The 19744-nt window shown below is 47.1% G+C and overlaps 1 protein-coding gene across 2 annotated transcripts in view; it reads right to left on the reverse strand.

The window, feature by feature from the left end:
* The window catches only part of TAOK1 (TAO kinase 1), a 1359031-nt gene that overhangs the window by 1122920 nt on the left and 216367 nt on the right, over window positions 1-19744 (reverse strand). For both annotated transcript variants that reach the window (XM_078680056.1, XM_078680057.1), the window contains exon 3: window positions 5659-5730. In XM_078680056.1, the coding sequence (XP_078536182.1) occupies window positions 5659-5730 (72 nt within the window). The remainder of the gene's footprint in view (window positions 1-5658; window positions 5731-19744) is intronic.

Here is a 19744-nt window from a genome sequence, read left to right on the forward strand (position 1 = left end):
CTTCCACAAGCTATCCCACACCAGTCGAGGAATGCAGGAGGGTCAGTGGCCAGCAGGACTACCAAAAAGCCTTGGCAAACGCAACTTATGTGTTGCCAGAAACAATGCTTAGTTGCAGATCAGCAAGGTCTGTGGGACTCGCCCAGCAAGAGTAAGTCAGGTCCAGCCGTCAGCAAACAGTAGGGCCAGCAGGAATCGATGGAGAACCCAGGAGGACCTTCTGACAGTAGGCACAGTGAGGACGTCCCTCTTGGATCTGTGTGATACTGGAGGCTGGAGTTTCTTGAGCTTGAAGATCTTGGGCAGGACAGCCAACAAGCCTTGGCAATGGCAAACAGACATGGTGCACAGGGATGCGGTTCCGGTTGGCTGGAGAGGGATTACAGTCTACCAAGTTGAATGGAGGAATGGTCAGGCCTCTCGAGAGCCTACAAACCATTCCCTCTGTTGTAGAGCTGGGAGGTGTCCATGGGACAGCAGGAACCACAAGTGGTGCTTCACCTCAAGGGACATTCCTTCTTGCTATTTCAACGCATGCAGAGTCGTGGGGGACTCCGGAGGATGCACAGCCACTGAGGTTGCATAACTTGCAAGAGCACAGAGACGAAGTTGTAGTAGGAGTCTTACTACCATAAGCAGTCTTTGTCTTGGTTCCTGGCTCGGTCCAGCAGCAGAGTTTAGTGTCCAACAGCAGAAGTCTTGAGACAAATCTTAACAGGAAGTCAGTCGTTCTTTAAGAGGAAGACCAGACAAATCGAAGAATCCACCCTCAGCGGAGCCCTGAAGTAACCCAGAAGGGGGAAGGACAACTTCTGCAGTGACCCACCTATCAGGGAGGGTCAAGTGCACTACTCTGGTGGACTGACCAGTCAGATGCTTCCAAGAGCCTTTGCCCATCTAAGATTCAAGATGGCAGAATCAAGTGGCCACCTGGCAGAGCTCTGGGCACCACCCAGTGGAGGAGCTGGACGGGAGGGTGGTCACTCCCCTGTCCTTTGTGTGGTTTCGCGACAGAGCTGAAGCCAAGGACTCCTGGTCTGATAAAACTGGTTTATGTAAGAAGGGCACCAAATGTGCCCTTCAAAGGCTGAAGGCACTCAGGAGCACCCCCACCCTAACCTAAGACACCTATTCTAAATGAGAGTTGGTTACACCTTTCCTCTACAAGTAATCATCTGTTCTGCATTCCCCTGCCTGAGTTAAGATTAGCAGCAGGAGGGCAGAACCATGTCTGGGGTCGGCAGCAGCACTGGCTTCCACGCAGACCCTGCAAGGCTACACAGGTAGACATGGGGGGGGGTCCTCTAAGGCGCACCGCAGTACATGGGATCATGCAACTAGCACCGGAATCGGTGTATTGGCAGGATTCCAACATGTTTGATACCATACATGACCGGGGTCGGTGAAATAATTATGTAGGTGGACATCTTGACTTGGCCAGTGTCCACTACATACCTAGTAATGGCTTCCTCACACTTACAAAGCCCAGAGAATGAACTCTGGGGTTTGTGCAGGTGCCTCTGCTCGTGTAGGGGCACCCTCACACTTAGAGCCATTCACCCTGTCTGTGGGCTGTAAGGCCTAAAGTAGGGGTGACTTATAGGTTTAAAGTGCACAGACCAGGATATAAGTAAAACGTCATATCTGAAGTAACAGGTGCATGCACAATTTAACGCAGGCTGCAATGGAAGATCTGCAGACACAGTTTGCATAGGCTCCCATGGGTGGCACAATTCATGCTGCAGCCCTTGGGATACTCCTGATGTACCAATGCCCTAGGTACCTTAGTACCATATACTAGGAACTTACAGGGGTACACCAGTGTACCAATTCTGGGTGTGCAAAGTACTTACTAATGAATTGAGAAGAGAGAGCACAGACACTGGGGACCTGATTAGCAGAATCCCAGTGTACTACAGTCTAAACAACCTGACACCAGGCACAAAGTGGGGGTAACAATGCTAGAAAGATCCTACTTTCATACAGGACTGGTCACGCTGATGCACAACACATTGTTTTGGTGCACTTTTTTCTTTTACGAGGACTTTTTGTTTTTTTATCACCAGCACCTGGCTTTAGAGTGGATCGGCTGTTCATGCTGATGCAACATCCACAAGATTACACAACATGAGGTGGTAACATGGGCAAGAGCTTCTTTTAAGTTTATTGGGTAAAGGTGTAATAGGCCACATGGTGTGGTTTTCGGACAGGATCTCCCTTTTTTTTTTTTTTTTTTAAACATGGGAATGTGTATGTTTATGCTTTAGGAAAGCCATACCTAGCATTTTCCATCTCCTGATGTGGCGGTAAAATCCCTCTTGGCCTAAAAGTGTTGAGCTTTCAACAGACAAATTCTCTCGAAAAGAGAAACCACTACAAAAAGGTTTTCTCACAAGGAGAAGGTAAAAAAACAGTTCTTCGTCTACTCCCTATTGGGCTACGAGATACCGCGGGTCGACTATGGACTAAATATTTATATAGACACCTGTCATGCTTTTGGATGAATGATAGACACGGAATGCACTACTGAAAAATTTGAAAATCATATTGATGAATAAATGTATATTTTTGTATTTCTGTATATCAAGACTGTCTTGTTTACCTAAGTTGGCTAATGCCTTGTTTCCCCAAGCTTTGGGTATTCTGCTTGCTCTATCCGGGGCAATGAAGAAAGAAGTTTAAATACAATAGTCAAACAGATTTGTTTCTCAATGAGAAAAAATAATATCATTGTTGTAGAATTACGTTATTTCAACATTTATCCCTATAGAGAACCCCTTTTACCAGTAAGATGTTCAAGAAACTGGGCTCACTAACTGTACGTAAACTAATAGTCAACATATTTCTTTAATTTATTTCTTTGAAGCCCACCCAAAATCTTTTTGTAACTACTAAGCAAGTTTATACTAAACTGAGAAAGGCGTTCAGAACAAAATTCTATTTTCTTATGTGTTTTTTTTAAAACGATTTTTATTGAAACAATTTGTGGAGCATTCCAATGACAGCATATTGAACATGTCATGCAGGTACATCATTATACTAGTCACATAATTGTCTATACATTCCTCATAAATCACAGCTCGTCTGCTCCCCTTTCCAGATCCCGCTCCATCCGTGGGAACGCATTTTAATAAGTTGTACAGTACCAATTTTTCAAACACTCACATCCGAATCAAGAGTCCTCAGGAGGCGGGGGTTCGCATATGCCTCCCCGGTAATCGTTCCAACCTCCCCAGACCTTCTCCCATTTTTTCGAACAGCCTCGATGTATATAGTCTGATCTTTCTACGATCATCGCCAGGTCCATATACTTGCACCAATGAGTAAGAGTGGGGCTAATCCTAGACACCCAGCATTGTGCGATGTTCCGTTTCGCTACTGTCATTCCTAAGGTTACCCAGTCTCTGGCAATTGTGTTTAAGTGTGTTGGTTCCCATATATTTAGTAGGCAACACCTCGGGTCTGGCAATACAGTGACTCGCGTGACCTGGGAGAGCGTCCTCATCACTGCCATCCAATACCCGACAAATTTAGGGCAATTCCAGATGGTATGGTAAAACGTTCCTGCCTGCTCGCAGTGTCTGAGACAGAGCGGTGTGTCCGCCCTACCTATCCTATGTAGAAGTGTCCTAGTGTAGTATGTGCGGTGCAGAATTTTCAATTGCACTAGTCTAAGCCTTGATGGAATAGCAGCTTCCCTAGAGGAAGCTAGTGCCTCCCTCCAATCCGCCTCGTCAATGTCTCCTACCTCTCACTCCCACCTAGCCTTCAAGGTCTCTGTGGGGTCAGGCCTATTATTGACTATTATCTTATATGTCAACGAAATTGCCTTCTTTTGAAGGTGATCTGTCAGGAGTCTATCCTCCAACGGAGAGGATTCCTTAGGATTCGTATCTGGTGGCAATAGACCGTTCTGTCTCCGCTAGGCCATAGGTGGCCTGTAAATGATTAAAGGTAACCACTCCCCCTTTCTGCCAATAGTCCCCAACTGTTGATATACCTATTGAGTCCCAATTGGGAACCCCTTTGTCTTGCCCAGCATTCCGAGCTTCTTTGTATCCCATAGTGGCATCGCCTGCGTGACCACTCCGTCCCACCCAAGTGCTCGCAGTGCCGCAAACCATATATGTATTGTATGTAGTGTTGGTCCTGTAATATTGTGCCTCTCCTTTTTATTGTATAAGGCGCTCATGATCCCAGCCGGTGTTAGAAGATGTCTATCCAGCCGGAACGCTGGGTCCTCCTGAGGAACATGAAGCCAGTGATTAATCGCGACGAGCTGGGAAGCCCAATAGTAGGCTTTGATGTCAGGAAGAGCAATCCCGCCGTCGTACCAACTCCTAGTGAGTTTATTAAGTGCTATGCTGGGTGCTTTCCCATCCCAGATCAGCGTCGTCACCTCCGCATTAATTGCTCCAAACTATGCCGAGGGAACAGAGTATTCTGCAGCGAATATAGAAACCTGGGAGTGCCACCATTTTAAAGAGTGCAGCTTGGCCCAGGAGTGTTAAAAGTAACGTGCGCCAATGTTTAACGTCTTTCTTGAATCTCGCTAGGGGTTGAGTCAAGTTAATTTCCGTGAATTGTGCACGATCGTGCGTTACAAATACCTCCCGGTACTTAAACCCATTTGTGACTATTTGAAGAGCGCACCCCTCCGGCAATCGTGGCGGTGGACCCTGCAGGACATATAACAATGACTTGTCCCAATTGATGGTGTATCCAGACATCCGCCCATATGCAGCACATATATCTAATAAGCAATCAATGGAGAGCGCAGCGGACGTCAAATATAACAGGATGTCATAAAGCGACATACGAACCTCCCAGCCAATCGGCCACCATATTCCTCGTAGCATGAGATCCTGCATAATCCATGCCGCCAGCAGCTCTAACACTATCGCAAAGAGCAGGGGTGACAGCGGACACCCCTGTCTTGTCCCTCTCCCCAGCGGGAATTCTTTGGACAGATAGCCATTAACCACCACCTGCGCCATTGGCCGTGTGTTCAGTAAGAGGAGCCACAGAAAGAATTTTGGGCCAAAGCCCATGTGTTGGAGGACCGCAAAAAGAAAAGGACACTCCACCAAGTCAAACGCCATTCGTGCGTAGAATTCTAGTTTGTTGCTAAGTTTCGTGCAAGTGTTTTTTGCTGTAGCAGACAGCAAAGTTTCCTATAGGAATTCAAATGTGAAATTCTTTCTTTCCTCCTTCCCGACCCTCTGTGATTTGATTGAAACATTCCATACTGATCAATCAAATGGCGCCATAGTTACAAGCAAATCAAAAATAGGCTTTTCATCAGAAACTTACACATAACGCCAATTACACATTCTCTATCACCAACTGGCTGATATGTATAATAAAAGTCTGACTCTTAGAAATGTTTCCAAGGTTTCTCCAACGCCGACTTCTGCCTCAATTCAAACAGTGATCAACTTCCTAGTGCTTTAAATCAGCTTATGAATGGTAGATTTTGATCAGGTCTCCAACAATGAATACTTTCTGAAAGAGCTGTCCCTCCTAAAGCAAAAATCTAAATCTGTCTTAGTTAGCTATAACTCTTTGGCCAATCTTACACTGAGTTTAGCACCCCATACCTACTGCACAGTAGATCACACATTAAAAGTGTAAAAGTTAAAGAAGGATTGTACATACCTCTGTGGACTGCTTTCCACTGTATGACATTTTCTTGATGGCAACCACCTCATTGGTACGTGAATCACGAGCCTGTCAGACAAAAAAACACAAAAGTCAAGACTGCTGCTTAATACTTTATTTAATAGCAGATAAACTCATTGTCATAAATCACATTGTCTCTATCAATGAAAAGGAAAGTCAAACATTTTGTACCACGTTTTGGAAGGCTCCACATTTTCGCTTTAGCAATGTTAGAGGATCAGTATGGACACTTGTTAGGTGGTAAATGCCCATCAAATAGGTTCCAACTGTCATGCTTGCATATTTTCTAATCATGGTAACTGTGCCTCCATAATATTTCCTCACATGGTGAAACTCACTCTTGCCTGCCTGAGCCTCCTTGCAGCTGTATCTGAGGAAATCCTTGTCACTACTCAGCAGGTGGCCCATCATTTCCTGTCATCTTTAAATCAGATGTCAAAATAATCCAGCTCTACACAGCCAATTTCCAGGAGATCCAACTTCAAAACTATTTGTGTACTAGAAAGTGCAAAGACCCTATGAAGTTGCAAGGTAATCTTTTGCAGAAAGCACTATCAGCTTCATAAGATCTAAACTCTTTCAAAAGACACATTAAGTCCAGCTTCGCAAATCTGCAAAAATGTATTTCACAGTGATCTTTATATATTTTTACCACAATGTGCAACAATTATACATATTAAGAACCTAGCAGACAACGACAAAGAAGGTAGTGTAAGGGGATCAGATAGCAGATGAGTAAATGGAGAGGTTGTGACCAGAAGATGCAAAGTACTTGAAATTAAAAATATAAGACATTTTTAAATATAAAGATATCAGTAATTAGAGGGCCTTTAGTGCCAAAGGTGCAGGGGGGGTTACAGAAAGGAATAAGAGGGTATGGAGGAACGCATTGGGAAGATGAGCACAGAAGCACAGAGAATAGTATGATCAAGTTATATGGGATGATTAAGCGAAAGGATACAAATGGAGGAACATGCAGGCGATGAGTTGCATAATCAAAGGTGGCTTCTTCAAGGGGCTAGTTTCATTTACGATGCTCAAGTATTCTTTCAGGTGGGCCCAAATATATACATATATATGCTGGCACAGAGGTACACCATTTATTCAAGGGATAATTAGGGCTTTTTGGGCATGTAGTGAAATGTTAGGCAGCACAGTGGGGTTGAGGTGTTGAATAGTTTGAATACATTGTTTAGGGCAAGTTTTAGGTTTCAGAGTGGAGAATAGCAATTCCCATTCAACAGCACAACCCATCAGGCTCTGTTGACTGGGAGGTCATATCAACGCGCACAGCACTGAGACAGCTGACACCATATGCAGCTCTGGCGCTCACACCGTTATATTCCACTCCGGTCAAGGGAGGTGTGGTGTCCCACAACTGACATAGTATAGATGTTCGCCTTTCTTCAGGAAAGCCTGTAGAAACACTTCTCTCAAGAGCATTGTGCAGCCTATAAGGAAGGCAATACTGGCCTAATACTTAAAGGGTAAAGAAAACCAATGTATATGCATATTTAAAGCCAAATACTTTAGGAGCAAGCTCAAATCTCTTTCACAAACTCTTTTTTGAAAAAGTAAAAACTTCAATGATAGGACAGTTTTTTTTTTTGGGGGGGGGGCTATTGAAGAAGACTGTTAGACCACCAACAGACAAAACTGTGTGTGTTGCCACATACAATACAACCTCACATCAAATCAAGCAAGCAGTACTTAAACACTGGTGCATACTTAATTCCAACAGTATGACAATAGCTAAGCCTCTCTTCTCTTTTAAGAGGAGCGCACATCTCAAAGACATTCTGGTGCACACCAGACCTACCACAACAGAGGGGACTGAAACACCAGGGGGACTCCCCCCTCTCTGGGGGCACTCAAGGTGTGGTTGATGCAGTGTGTGTCACCTCACAAATAACTCCAAGACCATAGATGTGGGTCTCACCTATCCACGGGAACAAAGGTCACACACCATCTGTAACTCTGATTTAGTGGTTTACCTCATTACATGTCCCTGCCGAAAACAATATGTGGGCATGACCAGCAGGAAAGTGAAGACACGTATTATGGAGCACCGTAGTACGATTAGGTGTTTGAATTCCAACACAAATCTCACAGCCCACCACTTAGAAAAACATCGCACCATTGAAGATCTGATGTTGATAGTAATTGAAAAACCTAGATTGAGCGCAGCTGCAGGAGAGAAAACAAGAGCCCTCTTGCTGAGAGAGCAGAAATGGGATCATCGTTTGAAAAGTCATCTGGTCTGTGACGTGCTGCCAACGACTAGAGTTCTTTAATAGTGTACTAATGACAAATGTTAACATCTCACCATGTAATGCGAGAAACTTTTCCCTCCACCGTGTACTACAGTTACATTTCATGTTGGTTGTGAATACTAAAAATGTAAAAGGCCAATAAAATGTTTTTTAAAAAAGTCATCTGGTGGGTTTAAACAATGGCATTCCATGGCAAACCCTTAACAGGTAGACTTCTACCTGACACACAGATAGTAAAGAAATTCCTTTGCATCATAAGTTCCTCTCTTACACTAATCACACCACTTCTACGTGTTCCTGGAGGATAGTCACTGTGGGGTCATACCCACGTTGATTGTACCGTCCACAGCATTATTAAAAACTTTAGACACTTACCAACTGCTGACCATTGGGCCCCGACAGCCCTGAGAGCTGATTATAGGGCATACTATGGGTGCAAGACACATAGTTTAGTGTTGAAAGCAGCTGGCCCATGGAGCGATAAAGTTGATCTAATTGAGCAATAAGAAAGGGTTTACGCGCTGTCTTTAGCGCTTGACAACGTTTCCATGGTAACCTGACACGCCGAGACCATGGTCACTGAAGTGGGCGAAGTGCGCATCATCACGGTCTCCACATGACCGAAAAGGTTTTCCTGGTAACCTGATGCGCCGAGTCCATCATCATTGACTGACCACCGGAGCCACGGGGGTGCCACCACCCTCAGCTGCGTCGCGCGACAGGGAAAGGGGAAGTCGAAGAGCGACAATGCTTCTTCAACTTCTTTTTGGAATGCTTCGACTTAACTGACCCAGAGTGCGAAGACTTAGATCCAGAAGAATGATGGCGACGGCTCCGCGACCGGTCCCTCGACCTTCCGTGGGACCGGGACCTCGAGCGGCGGCGGAGCAGACTGCCGGACTACCAGCAACTTTCGGGACCACTTCCACAAAGTCTTCAGCACCATGGCACAGCAGTCAGTGTGGGTCCGTCACCGACATCATGCAGTGACAGTCCCCACAGTCTTTAAGCCGGGCATCCCTATGACACCAGGAGTCGATCGACTCGAAAAGCTGAGACAAAAGGCCTCGGAAAACTCAGTCAAAAAGTGACTGGGGGTACTAGCTCTTCCCGGATCTGTGCTTGCTGGTGCGGAAAAAGAAAGAACGGACGTCAGAGCGCGAGGGCGCGTTTAAGTAGCTCCAGCGACGTCATTCCGACGCCAAAGACGCACGTGAAGGGGTACTGCTGACGAACACTTTCCGGATCCAGTCTGACGCCTGGGGGTAATTCTAAGGTAAGGAATCTATCACTACATGTTTCTTTCAGATACAGCCCCCACGTGACCGGAAACGCCGCAGGACAATTGGGTGCCGAAGAGTATATGTAGACATCTTCCTCCGCTCCCCCACTAACCTACACGATGAGAGCAGACAAGTAGTCAACAGTAGGAGTGCCTACCTTGATGTAGTAAGGAGTTGGGGGCATTTAGGTATACTTTCCAGTACTTGGCAATTAACCGACGCTCAGGGATCGTTGGGCTATTTTTCTCCCTTCGTGTTTTTGACCCTGTTTTTTCCACTATGTTTATCCTGCCATTTCTCGTTCCTACAAGCCCAGATACACTAATTAAACATTACCAACCGGCACTAGAGCAACGTCGTTTTGCTGGTGGCGCAGAGTCTGCAGATATATCATTTAGGAGGCTTAGGCCATAATATCCATTCAGGTCATTTAAGAGAGATACCTTTACAGTATGGTATACAATCTATTAACCACGAGGATGTTCTTTTTGATTTCGTCTCCCTCAGAGTATGACTACAGGGGGTCTCTCCTTGTCTCTCGCCAATTTTAACAATGTTTAAGGGTAAACTCGGTAAGTGACGAAACACTATTTGTTCATGTGTTTGAGTGAAAAGATGTGATTTGTGGTGCACACGTACATTGATCTACACCTATTCTTTGAGTAGGAGAACCTATTAACATATAGCAACGTCTAATGATTCCTAATATAGGAGTGGACTCTTGGTATTCTCCCCAGAATTGTGGTGGACTGATTTTTTATTAAAACATTACATTAAACAAAACTCTGTTAGTGAACTAACTTTAGTGACCCGTTCTTCATTTGTTTTCTTGTCCCCTTTCTCTCCGATGTACTACAACAGTACAGTACTCTCTAGGGGAAACCTCAGTGCAAAAACAACTGGTTCAGACACCCCCTCATTTTGGTTAACAAGGTGCTTTATATCCTGGGACTGGTAGGGTCCTGAAGAAGGCCGGCGTGACCCTGCACTAGGGGCACAAACTTACGGCTGAATCATGTTAACGAATTGGCAGTAAGGAGCGGTGTTAAGAGCCCGTAACATCTCCCATTCACCACCATCCTTCACGCTTTTAATCCTGGCCGGAGGGTCCGGGAATAAATTGTATGCACAGCGACACTTATGATCTAGTCTCAATTTACACTGCACTTTCACTTCCGGTGATTCCAGACACTTTATACATTAATTTCTCTCTTATGTGTTGTGTTTTGTCTTCCCCTACCCTACTGCTCCACCCCAGGCGTTGGGTGTGCTGGGGTGTTTGAAGCAGCTCTATGATGAAGCATGTCACCAAACTGTGTGCATGAGGGCAGTATTAGGACACAAAGCACATGCCACTGTTGTAATTTGGCAGCGATTGAGGTTAGCATTTAGCTGAAGCCATCTTGTTTTTGGCGGCCATCTTGACTGCCATGTGCTCCCCATGTGCTCTAGCCTTCCTTCCTGTCGTTCACCCTCGTACTATGCTTAGAGACAAGACTATATTTAGGCTTTGCTACTCTGCACATGCGCAGAGGACAGTGTGAATGTTCACACCTGTTGTAGCTTTTAACTGTCAGGGTATTCTTACCGTAATTAGCAAACTGCTAAGCTCCTCCCAACTGTTGACTGCGTTTCTGTATGCCCGTTTATGTATGTAAACATTCTCTTCTGTACTTGTACGCCTTCTTATGAGCTCCTGTGTGGGTATAAAAGGACCATGTTCCTTCTGTTCAGTGTGCTACTACATACACTACCAAAGGGTGTTGTGTGAATGTAGTTCCACCTCATGAGGTTAATAAAAGCTTTGTTTTATATTCCAGTTTCCGTGCCAACTTCTATTCTATTGGTCTGAGGACTTGCGCAGAGAAGGGCGAACCCCTAGCACTGGTAGGCCTAGCTGAGGCTCACCACGACAAATTGGCGCCCAGCCAGTGGGGCTCATCGGCGACTCGGATGCCCAAAGGAGTGGTCAAAACGAAGGATTGGAATCTCACTGCAGACGATCACTGCCGGAGGAGACCCGCGTCTTGGCAACCACTGCGTTTTTCCCCTCTTTCTGATCTGACCCTCCAGGTGGTGCCAGTCCTAGACAGATCTCTTCTGTTGATTCGCCATGCAGTGACTTGGTCGATTCAAGAACTTGGCGGTTGGAAATCTGGACATTTGGGATTGGTAAGGTCGTTGCTGCGACGATAGCCGTTTTGGTTTGGTATTTGGATTGGCCGATTTTGGATTTGGTAATATATGAATTGCAATTTATATAGACAAGTAATGAGGAGAATTTTCTGTACTTTGAATAAGATTTGAACGGCACAACCTGATTTAAGTGCTACTTTGTGTATAATGCTGCATATTTTGCACTATTTTTGGCATGCCTGTTTCTAGCACACTTCGTAGAATATGTTGCTTTTGTGGTGGTACCAGTTTGAGACTCGAGCCACAACCGGCCCCCCCAGAGGGATGCCTAATAGGGATAGGTATATTAAACATGGTATTTCTTCTATAATGTACAGCACGTTATGGAATAAATATACTAGTAAGGATCCTGAGTTGCGCTGGCCTATGCATGGGTTATTTAATTTACAAAAGATTCAGTATGTGGAATGTATATTTAAGCGAAAGACTAGGCAGGATATGTTTGACTGTGTACGAATGTGGGAGGAAGAAGTGCGTGTACGAATAAAACGAGAGCAAGCCTTGATCGAAAAAGAACAACAAAAGAACATTCATGCAAAAGCATTGGAAATGAAACACAAAGAAATGAAAGAAATGAAAAATAAAAGATAGAAGATAGGGAGTGCCATTTACAGGTAACTGTCCAATACGCTGTTAGGCGACCCCTTTATCCTATCCTTAATATACCACAAGATGTAGCAAATGACTAAGCATATGCGTGATGGTCTTTTTCTCCCCTCCCTTGTGGCTGACTCAATCTGGCGTTTGGTTAAATTTCGTGCCGAGGCAGTCCGTTTGGGGGACGGGAAAAAGGTAGCAGACATCCCAGACCAGCGTGATACAGGCTTCTACTTCTGAGACAGATAAGAATGTAGTAATTCATGTGAAACCTATGCGGGAAGCCGCACCTTTGTATGTCCCTCCTAAAGGAACAGGTACGGATGATGATAAGACTTCCACCGACGCAAAGGGTTATTTTATTTATAATTGGGTTTACACTCCTTGGAATAGAGCAGATGTTATGACTCATAAAAATGCATTACCTGATCCGCTGAAAAATCCAACCGCTTTTTATGAGGAACTTGAGGGAGCCATTAGTTCTTGTACCATGACTCTGCCTGATATTGACACACGTTCTTTGGGTTAATATTACCCCCTGATATGTGGAGAACTATTTGTAAAGTTGATGATCGTGCAGCATTTGGAGCGTTATGGAAAGAATTAGAACAAATTGATGTAGAAAGGGAACGCGCACAGAAACCGTGTCAGTTAATTTTAGACCTTCCCTTAGCTATATTGGTTAAGTTAAAAACGATTATTCCCCCTAAAAAGATAAACTGGACTTTATTAGCAATTTGTAAGCAAAAGGCAGATGAATCGGTTTCTGACTTCTTCACACATTTTGAGGAGGCATTCCACAATTTTAGTGGCCAGTCATTGACAGAGGACACGGGCAGGCATCTGTTTGTCGATAAATATGTCGCCAACCTGTTGCCAGGAATAGCTAGTCACCTAAAGGCCAGTGAGAGTTCATGGACTACCTCTTCTCCAGTTTCTCTTAACTATGGCTCAGTATTATGAACGTCAGGAATTAGAAGCAAAGGGTAATGAGGAGAAGAAAACTAAGGAGTTAAAAAGGTTATGTTGGCTCAGGCTTATGGTCCGCCTTCTAGAGGTAGTGATAGAGGTGGGCGTGGGTTGTATGGTCCGTCGTTTTCTCCTTATATTCGTCCGACTTTGTCTTCTGACCAGTGTGCGTACTGTAAGAAATTCGGTCATTGGGCTGCCGATTGTCCGGTATTGCGTGCTCCACAGTATCCACGGGGACAAATGAGGTCGTTCAGGGTATGCAGGGCCTAGAGGAAGCACGAGCGATCGTGCTAGGTTTGATTCTAATCGCATGGACAAGATGGGTTTAATACTTTCAATAGACGCAACCAATATCAAATGTCTGATTATTTGCCGTCTGATTTGAAAGATTCTGTTTATGCATAGGACTGCCTAAGATGGGGTAAGGAATCAGTTGAAGTTCTGGTAGATCAGAAGGGTCCCTATGTTACAGCAGATGTTTTGGCTTCGACTGATCGGTTTCTGGTTGATACAGGAGCTACTCGTAGCGCCTTATCTAAACAATTGGTTCCAAGGGATCCCCTGTCTGGCTTAACCATTACATTGATAGGTTTCGATGGAACACCTTCCCTTAGCCCACTGTCACAACCGCTTGCATTTCATGTTGACAAATTTACTGCTCCTTGTCCATTTTTGCTTTCTCCGAACACTCCGGATAACATTGTGGGTAACTTGGGGTAGCCAGCCAACTACCGGGATCTGCAAAGCATCATCCGATGTGGAGGGCAAATGTTCCTTTGCAAGACTGTCTCTCGTCTTTTGTAGATTCTGTAAAACATTGCAACGTTCATCTACGTCAGAGGAGGCAGCAACAGCCGCCAAGTCTAGACCGTCAAGGTCCGGTACAAACATCTTGATACCAAAGAGCATCTCGTATGGGGTCCGCCCACCTAGAGACCATCTAGGGAGGTTATTTAGGGCACGCTGCACGCTATTGAGGTGGGCCAGCCAGTTCCTGCCAGTGCCTATAACTCGAGCTGTCAAAGACTGCTTTAAATCTCGGTTCATTCGTTCCACAACACTATTACCCTCAGGTCTGTATAGAGACGAAAACTTGACTTGGACCCCCAACAAAGTCATGGCATCCTTATACGCCTTCGAGGCGAAAGCCGTACCCTGATCCGAATGGAATGTACCACAGGCAAAAATCCCTACAAAGACACGCAAGTCTCTTATGACAGTTCGTGAATTAGCACTGCGGTTAGGCCACACCCACACAAAGCGTGTGCATGAATCAACTGCTACTAAGATGTACTTGTATGCAGTATCAGAAGAAAAAGGACCGCAGAGATCTAAATAAACACAACCTAGTGGTTTATTAGATATGCACAACTGTGTCTGGGGCGGACGCACATCAGTTGAAGGCCTAATCTGCTGGCAAATGTCACATTGAAGGAAATAATCACGCATCTGTTTGTATAGTCCCCGCCACCAGAAACGCTGTTGTAACTGAGCCACAGTAGCCGAAACACGCGCATGCGCAGACGCAACTCCTTCATGGGCCGCTGTGAGCAACGTGTGCCTGCGATCTGCGTTGGGAATCAACCTCTCACCGGGGGCGGAGCTAGCCAGCAACGGAGATGGCCGCCTAGTCCGTCGGCTCCTCCGCCGAATTCACTATCCTCACAAATATCCTGCGGGTGACGGTGCCCTTCGGACCAAGAGCTGCCTAAAAATAAAATCGGAGCAGTAGGGGCTCATATTGGGAAATTTTTGGAGGTGCAGGCTGCCGGGAACTGCAGTTACGGGATGGACCTGGCCTGCCGTGGAGACCCGGAGGGCAGCGACCTACCTTGCACAGCGCAGTGAGCGTCGCCTGCCCTGTGATAGTCTCCTGTCCGGGGACGTCTGGAGCCTCGGTGAGGACGGAACTCAGGCCGGCGGCAGAGCTGAGAGCGGTCCGACGGCTGGAGGGGCTGTGGGGTGCCGCGGTGCTGAGCCGGGCACGCTGCGTGGACTGAGGGGCCTGAGGCGGCGACGGACTATCTTTCGAGGCCCCGGCTTCTGCGGTGCCTCTGGGCCCTGTGTCCCTAAGGAAGCTGACGGAAGGGAGAGGTGGAGACCTAGCCGCAGCGCTGCCAGCCTGTATGCTGGTGAAACCGGATTGACGTCCTCGCACACGGTAGGAGAAGGCAGGGGTGCATGAGACGGCCAGCTTCGGACCGGGGCGGAGGAGGAGCAGTAGGCGCGACCCAGCGGCTGTGGAACTGATGTGACATGAGGTGCCGTGACTATGATGAAACCTTGCGAGTGTGCCTGAAAGTGCGCTGAAACTTGGAACTGTCACAGCAGAGGTACTATTCTCGGGCCGCTCTGTGTGTGGTGACACGAGGCGAGGAGGCCTAATTCCTGTATTTATAATTTGGCGCGCCGGCCCTGGCACTTATCTGAAGGGCTCTGTCTGGGAGTCCACTGCACTGGCTAGAGGACTGGGAACGAGTATCTGCGTCTGGGGACGGCGGGCCTGAAAGGTGAGAGCTTTAATCTCTACATTTATCCTGCTGGGCACGTGAAGAAGTGGAGTGCTGAAGGGCGGACCCTGGGGCAAAGATAACTGGACGTGACCTGAGGCCTGGACCCCTGAGGGGACCACCATAACGAACGCACGATCACTAAAGTAGAGCTGGAGAGACGTGATTTGTGCGGCACTTTATCGGAGGCCCTTCCCTTGCTGCGCGGGTGGATACTGCTGCTGGGCCAACACAGGCCAATTGGTTCCTGGGTATATTATCACAAAGAGGGCGAGATGGCTGTTGTGTACACTGTTTGAACTTGTCCCCGCGCTTTGACCAACGTCGTGGAGTAACAGCACGGCGCAGAACGCGTCCTCTCCAGTGAGAGAGGGAGACCCTGAGGTGGATACCATTGTCCTGTGTACTCCTGCTTTGCGACGTGGGCAGCGAGAGAGGCATCTGGGTGCTAACTCTGCTGAGGGGGGTCTGGACAGGGAAGCCATGGGTCGCCCAGATCGTACACAGCCCAAACTGACTTTTGATAATACCAGGAAGACTAAAGCCCAGGACCCTCCACCAAATGAGGCGATCGATGGAGCAGGTAGCTCGGGAGACGGAGAGATGACTGAGCCTGATATTCGTAGCATCTTACTGGCAATGGAGAAGAACTTACAGGGCGGCATTACTTCTCTAGGTGCCAAGATGGACGGGCTCACGTACAGAATGGACCGGATAGCGCAGGGTGATCCAAATCTTGCAAGACAAGGCGGAGGATTTGGAGGCGCGCTCGCGTAGATACAACATACGCATTACGGGCCTTCCAGAAAACACCCAAATGGGAAATATGGAACTGTTTGTCGAATCTCTATTGAAGAAACTGCTGGGGGACAATGTTTTCTCGGACATGTTTGTTATAGAGTGAGCCCACCGTACCCTTGGCCCCAGACCAAAACCAGGGGTCCCTCCACGCCCTATTGTAGCCAAGCTCCTCAATTATTGGGATTGCGACACTGCTCTGAGGCTGGCTCGGGAGAAACAACCTCTAAATTATGAGGGTACGACACTGTCATTGTTCTCGGATTTCACTGCGAGGGTTCAGGAAGCGAGACGCCAGTTCGTCCCCATGAAACGTCAACTTCGGGACCTAGGGATTGACTATGCGATGCTCTATCCTGCAAAATTAAGAGTCAACAGACAGGGGAGATCTACTATTTTTACGGACCCGAGGGCACTCCAGAAAGCCATGAAGGACTGGCGCAGAGTCAACCGGAACGCACCCGGAGAAGGAGATAATGGAGCCGCTACTGATGACCCCACGGAGGAACAGGAATAAGAACGTGGTCTGCTACTAAGGGAGGTATTTGTGTGAATGTGAAAGAGGATGTGGTGGATCACTGGCTCTGTTGCTGCACGGGGGAAGGTGCTGCACAAGGCATAGAACTGTGCGAGAACTGTGCCACAATGAAGTTATGCGAACAGTTGGAGTGGACCTGGGTAGCCGGAAGATGGGTGGATTGAAAGTCATTCTGCAACGTTGGGGTTTTTACGGGGACATTTTGGTTGTATTTAGCCCTATGCGCTTATCACTGCAAGAGATCCGCTCAACAGAGATCGCATTGTGACATTGCAGCTCATTTAATGATGGAAAGATGTTGCATACTGTATATACCGGAAAAAGATGGCTGTTCAGTGATTGCAGTAATTAATGGGGGGTGATGTGAAGAGATTGTGTACTCTTATTGCTGAGCGTTAAAGCCTCTTACTGCGACAGGAACAGTTTTGATATTTCGGGGGGCGCTGTTTACCTTCCTATTTTTATTTTATTGGCGGAGGTGCGGGACACAAAGGCGGAAATGATGCACTGACATTGATATAGACTCATAATGAGCGAGCTACCTAAACTCCTGTGTGTGCTCTGCGCTCTTCCGAATAACCCTAATTTTTGGGTGATTGCTTTATGTTATGTGTTTTATTGTATTTAACGATTGGTATTGGGGATGGAGAGAGGGGGAGGGGGGAGGGGGGTAGTGTTACTAGCCCCAATGCAGAGGGTGGAGGGGGTTTGGGATTGGGGAGGGAAGGGACGCAGCCATGTTTGGGTTGGGCAAGCGTGGGAGGGGTCGGGATTGCGACTTTGGTTTTTCCTACTTTGCTGAATTTGGAGGTCAGAAAATGTTTTGTCGTTGGTAGTTTGAGCACAGAGCACTGGACTAGGGTATACACGATGTGGACAGTACTATTTATTTTTCAAGTATATGATGACACCTGAGGTTACACAGATGACACGCGATAAGGACATCATTACGCTATTGACATGGAATGTACGTGGTCTAAATGACCATAGAAAAGTCTGACGAGTTTTGCAGTATTTAAGGGGACACTATCGACGTGGCACTCCTTCAAGAGACGCATTTACGCCCCGACAGCCCGACATTGTCCTATAGAGGACTCCATAGACACATACATGCTGCAGGGTTTACGTCACACGCTCGGGGAGTTCTCACATGGGTTAAACCGAAGATGCTGACTCCTGTGATCACGGATCTGGAGGGGAGGTTTGTCATCTCAAAGTGTGTAGGTAAGGGTATGACTTTCCATGTGGTCAACTCGTATGGTCCAAATTATGATTGCCCTTCCTTCTATCTGAATTTAGCCACTGCTATAAGGGAAAACTGCGGGGACAGGTCCTTTGGGGAGGTGATTTTAATATGGTGCGCCAACCAGAGTTGGATAGATCAGATGGCCCGCTAAGACGACCGACGAGCTCAGCTCGTGCACTAGATGCGGCGATGATCAGATTGGGGCTGCAGGATGTGTGGAGGACTAGGCACCCGTCACAGGGAGGGTACACGCACTACTCTGCCCATGATAGTCACACTCGGATAGGTTATTGGCTATTACCCACTTCTCTCCTCTCTGCGGTGTTGTCGTGCTTGACGCTACCCCGCACGTATTCTGATCACTCCCCTGTACTGGTTAAGATCAGAGCTTTGACGAATAGGCCACTCCCTTTCAGTTGGCGCCTGCCTCCGTATGCGTTGCAAGACGCTGCATTCCGCGAAGAAATGGCGACATCTGCTGAGGAATTCTTTGAAAATAACATAGGTTCGGTGGACTCCTTCCTCACGGTATGGGAAGTCGTTAAGGCTTATATGCGCGGGCTCGGGATCGCCAAGCATGCGGAAGTACTGAAGTCGATCAGGGCTCGGCTCTCTTTATTGGAAGCCAAGCTGAAAGACATTGAAGCGAGACGATTGCGAGACCTTGGTATAGAGCTCACTAGCAAATTGGCTCAGACGCTTCGCGAATATCATGAGGAAGCCGATGCTGAAGTAAAACACTTAGGGAAATATGGCATAGCTAGATCATATGGGGAAGGAGAACGCCCAGGTGCGGTACTGGCGCGAATGGCGAAGCAGCGCAGGCAGGGAGTCATGGTACCTATGATGAGGGATGAGCACACGGGGGAAGTACTGTTCGAAGATCAGGTGGAAACGCGATTCAGAGACTTTTATGCAGCGCTGTATGAATCGCGGGGTCCGGCCTCGGAGGAACGCATTTCGGATTACCTGATGCATATACAACTGCCTTGACTGACGAACACGCATCGGGAATTTTTGGTCAGACCGTTTGAGAGGGAAGAGGTAGACTGGGCACTCTCTTCCATGAAAGCTGGAAGTGCCCCTGGCAATGATGGATTCCCAGCCTCTTTTTATAAAGCGTTTTCTGAGCTTCTGATCCCCAAATTGCTGACGTTAATAGAGGAGATGGCGGAAGCGGCGGAGATGCCACCTGAGTTGAGGGAAGCCATTATTGTGGCTATCCTTAAGCCTGGAAAACCCCCTGATGACTGCGCTTCTTATCGGCCGCTATCGCTGCTTAATGTAGACGCAAAGATATTTGCTAAGATTATTGCTAATCGACTCAGCCCGCTGATTCCAAAACTAGTTGCCCCCGAGCAGGCAGGCTTTGTGCCCAACCGTAATTTGACTTACAATATCCGAACCGTATTTGCGGCCTTTCAGCATACGAGGCATGATGTTCCGGCGGTGGCCGTCTTCCTAGACATGGAAAAGGCTTTTGATTCAGTGGAGTGGCCCTTCCTAAGGCTGGTGCTGCGACGTATGGGCGTGGGTGACCTTTTTATACAACTTTTAGACACGCTGTATAAATCTCCAGTGGCTAGGGTGCGTATAGGCTCCCTTACGACTGAGCCTTTCTCAGTGGAATGAGGCACCCGCCAGGGTTG

The sequence above is a fragment of the Lissotriton helveticus genome, chromosome 3_1 (genome assembly GCF_964261635.1).
Source record: "Lissotriton helveticus chromosome 3_1, aLisHel1.1, whole genome shotgun sequence".
Lineage (NCBI taxonomy): Eukaryota > Metazoa > Chordata > Amphibia > Caudata > Salamandridae > Lissotriton > Lissotriton helveticus.